The following is a 6712-nucleotide window of genomic DNA, read 5'->3' on the forward strand; positions in this document are numbered from 1 at the left end:
GTATAAGTACTGATGCAATTGAAGAGAGATTAATTGCATATATTAATATTAAAATATGAATATAAAGAATTAATCAAGTGAGACTAAAGATTTTCCTCATCACACGGTAAGAACATTTATTAAAGTCTAAATCAAGCACTAACCTTTACCCATCTTACACTCAAGGCATCGGATATGTATTTTTATTAGCTATAATTATTCTTCCATTTCCATCTCTTACATTCCAAGTTAATAATTGAATGGCTTTAATATACAATGCTAAAGTTTTTCATAAATTCTAACCTAACTTGCAATAAAACATCACTTCAAAAAGAATTATTGACCATTTTCCATTTAAAAAAAGAATATTGGTAGATATAATATTAAGCATAAAAAAGGTACCTACTCAACTTAAGGTTCTTCCAACTTGGTTCCAATTAAGAAATAAAACAATCATATTTAGGTGAACTATATGGTAACATCATGATTACAAGATAGTAAGAGAGAACACAACAACTTCCACAGGATGTGGCTTACACCAAAAACACATATAAACTACTAAAAATGATTGCAACACCATTATGAACTGGCACTTTTCTCATCCTTTTGGTATATTCACCTGCATTCATGTTTCATGTTCCTTGATAGAAGAGATTGCTACAATGTTAGGGGTTTTCGTATCAAGTTTGCATGGTCACATTTTGAGCAGGCTCATCAACAGAATTAGAGAGTTGTGGTGTGCAAACATTGCTGGTGAAGGTAATTTCCTCTATTCTCATCCAAAAAGCCGCCATTTACAATGCCCTACGGATTTTTTCTGTTTCGTCACAGGCTATAATCAGCTCGAACTCCTCGCATGCTCGGGAATGAGACGTTGACGCAACTCATCAGGTGCATTTGCCAGTTCTGCATTGTTTACTTCCTAACTAAGCATCCGCGATGAACAAATAAAATAATAATACACAGATGTTGACCTGACCATAAAATCTTACCTGCTTCAGTGAAATTGAACAACGGCGGCAGCGGTCGCCCATTTGGCAGGCATGTATTCGGGTCCCGTAGATCATCGAAGAATGGGTGTGCACATGCAGCCAACTGGAAACAACAAATAATTATTTCCCTAACTCTTATGCAACTTAGCTGATGGCAGAATATAAGAACAATTTGCAACACAAATAAATAATATCACATGCAAGAATGGTTTCCCTCTTTGGTAGTATGCATGTTCATTGAAAACTCGTGCATTAACATTGTTCCATGTATTAATTCAGTAAGAGCGACTTTTATTTTGAAATAGAGATAGTTATAAAACTAAGGTTACTGAATATGCAATCTAGGAAAAAAAGGTAAAATTTCCAAATCAAAATAAGTTTCTTACCGCAGTGCAACGTAGATTTGGTGAATATTGAAGTAGCCTTGACACAAGATCCACTGCTTCAGGTGGCAGTTTCTTGTTGAAAACCTGTAGTTATTAATTGGGTAAGATACAACTTGAAGCATATATCATTTATCGTTTATATATATACCCCCTCTGGTTTAATAAAAATGCCACTTTGGACAAATCAATACCTAAACAAATTAGTGCATCAGGGATGCAATTTACTTCGTGATACATTTTTTCGTATGTACCAATTTGTCCGTCGTTTATTTTGAAACAAAGGAAGTAACAAGGAGACACGCAGAGGAAAGAACCACTAACCTTGTGCCACGGGTGCGCTTTAATCTGAGGAAACTTGAATTCATTGTAGTTGGGATTCATGCACCTTATTTCTTCTCTGGTAGGTGTTCCCAAGATCTGTAATACATAACAAGAGAACAGATTGGGAAAAGAAAAAGAATCAAACTTGTACGGTAAAGGTTATAAAGCAAAAGGAGATGGAAGATAACAAAAGAAGACAAGAAGTTGTACCTTAATGATCTCTACTAACTGATCAACCCCACTCTCTCCTGGAAATAATGGCTGCGACAATGAAATGTGGATAAGTTTCCATATTACAAGTTCATAGAACTTAAACTAAGCTAATTGAATGTTCTTTCTGGTTATATAGGTCGATGTTATTCTTATAAAAACGAGAAAAAAAGTCTTGCACATATGCTCACCTGTCCTAGAAGGAGCTCAGCCAAAACACAACCGACAGACCACATATCAATAGCAGTTGTGTATTCAGTTGCCCCAAATATAAGTTCTGGAGCCCTATAATACCTCGAGCATATGTATGATATGTTGGGTTCACCAGGCACCTAAAACATGCAATATTTCATAAGCTAACGTCCGTGTTGTCGTAAGGTAATAAAAAATTCACAAGCAAAAGGAACATACCAACATCTTTGCACTACCAAAATCGCATATCTTCAACTCATGGGTCTGAGGATTGACCTATAATATACATAATAATTGATGTCAGTCCAAAATGCATTTATACTATAGAAACAAGTTCTAAGCAGTCTCAACCCAATAGTGTTTTTCGTGAAACCAAAGTTGTTGACATTATGGAAACTTAAAAAGGACCAAATAAACAGAAATTAAAAGACAAAATCTTACCAATAAATTCTGGGGCTTGATGTCACGATGACAGACGCCAATGACTTCATGTAAATAATTCAATGCACGGCATATCTACAAGAGAGGCGCATCCATGAATAATCAATACAAGATAATAATACATATACATCAATCATCTCATAATTTTAACACTTACCTGATATGTATAAAGTTGCACATTAATGATAGGCATATATTGGTGCATCCTAATAAACTGCTTTGAAACCTTGTAAACAGTTTCAGGAACATACTCCAAAACCAGGTTGAGGTACAACTCATCCTTATCCGTAGTTGAAAAGAAACAGTGCTTTAGTCGCACAACATTAGGATGCTCAAGCATGCGCATAACCTGAAGTTCCCTATTCTTATATCTCTTGTCTTGCAAAACCTTCTTTATGGCAACCGGTTCACCAGTCTCGAGGCACTTAGCCTACAACATAAAGGAAGTATTGTTCATAAGCTAACGAGTAATTAACAATGCTAGAATGGTAAAGTAGAGGGCAACCACAATTTTGTAAAAAACAGCAACAAAGAGATGAATACCTGAAAAACAACTCCAAAAGAACCAGTTCCAACCACGCGTTCAGCCATGTACGATATTGTCTGAGCCAAAAGAAATGAGTTAATAAAAGTACTATATTTTGCATAAGCCATTAATAAGCTGTATCAGTTGCATTATTATATATTTGCATATAGACATGCAAATTAAATTAGCCGATTTAAAATAAATGATCTCATTTAGCTGCAACAAGAATAAAGTAATCACCTGCTTTGGTTGTCCATCTCGGCCACCAATAGCAGTTGTAATTATTTGACCTGTTTCTGTTCCATTACCACTCACTACAGTTGCTTCTACATCCTGCACATAGCAAATATATCACTGAAGTCACTAAGATGGAACTCGGTTCATGAAACGTTAAAAAGAATGCAAGCTATTTGCAATGAATATGAAAATCTAACATTTGTAAAGTATCACAGCAACGACCAAAACATGGATCAAATTTAACTAAAGAAGAAGAGGAAATGATAACAATACCTTCTCATTGTTCTTTTTCCTTTTCTCATCAGCAATTTTCATATCATGCAATTCTTTTGGAAGTTGATCAAAACCCGACTTTTCATTTTTAGCTACCGAAGATACATCTGATGTGCCAACAGCATCCCCCATTTGTGCATCTACAAAATCTTCCTGATCTTGGCCGCCTTTGTCTATGGTAATCGATTCATCATTGACTTTCCCTGTGGTTTCCTGATCAAACTTAGCTCTTTTCGTGCTAGAATCACCTCCCTGAAATGAACGAATTTGAACCTTATAGAAACCTCAACATGGAGCTTTACCAAGGTGTCTCATGGGAAAAATAAGTTTCAATAACCAATCACTTATCAAAGTTCACAATTCGTCGCCCTCGTCACAATTAATTTGAGAGCACAACATTCCATAAACAATGCAATGTAACTAATAGGTTTAAAGCAAAAGTATCTTTTGATGTTAACAAAGCTACCAATCTATTGCCTTAAAAGCCAAAACACATTATTTTTGCTTAGAAATCAGAATAAAAGACTTCAACATCACAAAATCTCTGCAAAATTACACTTCCAACAACTTAACCATGCCAAACATACACAAAGCTTCTGTTATCATCAATTCAGAAAATGAGAGGACTTCATTGAATAGGTGGTTACATAGACAACAAAGTTGTGTTCATATCAGATCAAGACCACAAAATAAATAAATAAACAAAGCTTGAGAATAAACCACCTATGTCTCAGAAACAATTATCACAAATTCACAATCCTCAATAACCAGAGAAGATGGGAAAATTGTAAGAAATGCATATGAGCATAAATTATCAAAGGGGAGCTGAAAATGATTAACACGATAACTAAATTTCACAAATAAAATGAAACAAAAAATATCCCAGATAATGTAATTAAAAACTAAATAGAGGGGAAAACACCACACAAAAAAAAAATGTTTCGCCTGACACAACATGCATTAATTAGACATTTGTTACAAAAAAAAAAAAAAAGTAATCCCCTTGAAGCCTCAAACAATGGACATGCTCATCACATTAACCCAATCTAAATCTAGATTCTCAACAACATAAAAATTTGTGGGATTTAAAATAGAAATGTGTATCTTACAGGATCTGAAGAAATGGATGTCCTGCCAGAAGCAATGCTCTTCAACCTTCTCATCATATTCATGGTTGCAGATTTTTATTCCAATCCCACACAACACCAAAACAAATCCAAACCCTAATAAATCCCTCAAATCAAACCCCTCAGGAAAAAAAATAGAAACTTTTTCCCCAAAGAAAAAGAGAAAATTATAATTATACAACCAAACAAAGAGAAGGAAGAGGGAGAGAAATCTCAAACTTTCTCTCTCCCCCTTTCTTACCCTAAGTTCCAATAATCCCAAATCTCCCAAAACCAAACAAAATAACTGAAATATTTAATTAAAAAAATTGAGAGAAGCTAGGAAAATGAAACAACAGAAAATGTAACAAACCAAATCACAAAACAACACCAACACAACACAATCTTATGAATCTCCCTCCCTTCGTTTCTCTCTCTCTCTCTCTTCCTTTCTTACTAGATTTTCTCTCTCTAGATTCTCTCTCTCTCTCTCTCTCCTTTTAGGTACAGACAGAGAGCTTCGCAGGTGAGCCTTTTGTGTTTTGTTAATGAAAAAAGAATTTTTTTTTTTATTAATTTTTTGAATTTTCTACGGTCAAACCTCGATCAAACCCCAATCATTCCAGCTTCAAAATTTGTACCTTGGTCAAAATCGAAATATGGACCGTTGGATGGTCATCGATGTAGGTTTAACGGTTTACATCTTCTGGTTTTGATATAAAGTGAAAGCTTGTGTTTGGTGGGAACTAAGTTACCGAAATACCCTCCAAGATGTACTTATTTACGAAGAAGGGATTCTTTCCCTCATTACGAGGGATGCTATCCGTGTGTAAGGAATATCCCTTTATGGAGTTCAATAAATAAAGCTTCTTCTAACTTTTGAAAAAATAAACAAATGAAAAATGGCAACAAATCATGCATGGATTTTATTGATAAAAATTTTAAAACAATTTATCTATTTGGAATTTTTTTAAAGGAAGAAATATTTTATATAAGATCATTGTCATATAGGTAACTAAAAAAATAATAGAAAGGGAAACATAAATGTTGATTTTTTTTTAGTAAACTACAATTTCTATCCATAAAAATTAAAAATTTTGATATATTTATTTATAAAAGACAAAAATTACCATTTATACCCATAAAAAATAATTTTTGCAAGTAAAATTATCCAACCCCCCTCTCTCTATATGTTCTCAGCGATCCGATCCCAATATCGACTACATCGCCATTCAGTACCACTGCCTCACCCTCCTTCTCAACCGTCACCCTAACCCCTTTACCGTACACTCTTCCATTGGTGTCAGTCGCGATTCAACATCACCAATACCACCATCACCAGCATAATCATCTTTTCTTTCTTCTATCACTATCAAGCTTAACTGTTTGGCCTCGGAATTCAACACCCTAACGGATTCCATAGAGCGCGTAAAGAGACTTCTGTATTATGCATCTTTACTTTTACCATTCGACGATTCGGATCGAGTTCTAGAGAACCGGATTCGAATTTGCACACACACTCAAGGGCTGCGACTTTTTCAAGGATTTATCAAAAAATGGTGTCTGGAACGACCCAGTTGAGTCCTTCTTCAATTCCATTCAGGTTGTGAAGGAATCACTGTCCCTTTTAAAAGTGGATATTCGAAAAGCTGCAAAGGATCTTGAGCACTGCTTCTTGTCAAGGCACAAGAATAAGAGTATGAAAGGTATTTGTTTGATTGTCCAGGTGAAATAAGGTGGTGAATTTCATATCTGCAATATAAAGAAGAAGAGGGGGTTGTCAATCAAGGTTCCCTTGAAGGCTTTTTTGGGTATTTTCTCACAGAACTCAATGAGTGGTAATGTAAATGTGAATGTGAATGTGAATGTGAATGTGAATGGTGATGAGGTGGATAAGAAGGATGATGGATTTTTTTCTTGCACCAATTGCTTGAAGTTTGCAATGACTTGGTCTTTGCTGGTTAATGATTTTCTTCAAGCTCTTCCAACTCCTTTCAAAGCTGGTAGGGGAGGAGACGGCGAGGTTGGAGTTTTGGAAGAGGTGGAAGG

At 35.1% G+C, this 6712-nt stretch overlaps 1 protein-coding gene across 1 annotated transcript; it reads right to left on the reverse strand.

Annotated features, from left to right (window-relative positions):
- Positions 1-416: 416 nt before the first annotated feature.
- On the reverse strand, positions 417-5494 carry LOC112726807 (shaggy-related protein kinase theta). The gene is made up of 13 exons (XM_025776329.3): positions 4667-5494; positions 3558-3809; positions 3288-3380; positions 3065-3124; positions 2679-2951; positions 2522-2596; positions 2300-2356; positions 2080-2220; positions 1889-1939; positions 1679-1774; positions 1358-1441; positions 972-1074; positions 417-885 (listed from the first exon to the last, which is right to left on the reverse strand). Exons 1-13 carry the CDS (start codon positions 4727-4729, stop codon positions 818-820), a joined length of 1416 nt encoding a protein of 471 aa, XP_025632114.1. The 5' UTR covers positions 4730-5494; the 3' UTR covers positions 417-817.
- Positions 5495-6712: the final 1218 nt, after the last annotated feature.

Source organism: Arachis hypogaea, chromosome 12 (assembly GCF_003086295.3).
Source record: "Arachis hypogaea cultivar Tifrunner chromosome 12, arahy.Tifrunner.gnm2.J5K5, whole genome shotgun sequence".
In the NCBI taxonomy this organism is placed as follows: domain Eukaryota; kingdom Viridiplantae; phylum Streptophyta; class Magnoliopsida; order Fabales; family Fabaceae; genus Arachis; species Arachis hypogaea.

Coding starts and splice junctions, on each gene's coding strand:
- LOC112726807 (XM_025776329.3), bottom strand. CDS start 4,729: ATGAATATGATGAGAAGGTTGAAGAGCATTGCTTCTGGCAGGACATCC. Junction 2,952..3,064: donor CTTTTGGAGTTGTTTTTCAG/GTATTCATCTCT, acceptor TTTATGTTGTAG/GCTAAGTGCCTCGAGACTGG. Junction 2,597..2,678: donor TGCAACTTTATACATATCAG/GTAAGTGTTAAA, acceptor CCTCTCTTGTAG/ATATGCCGTGCATTGAATTA.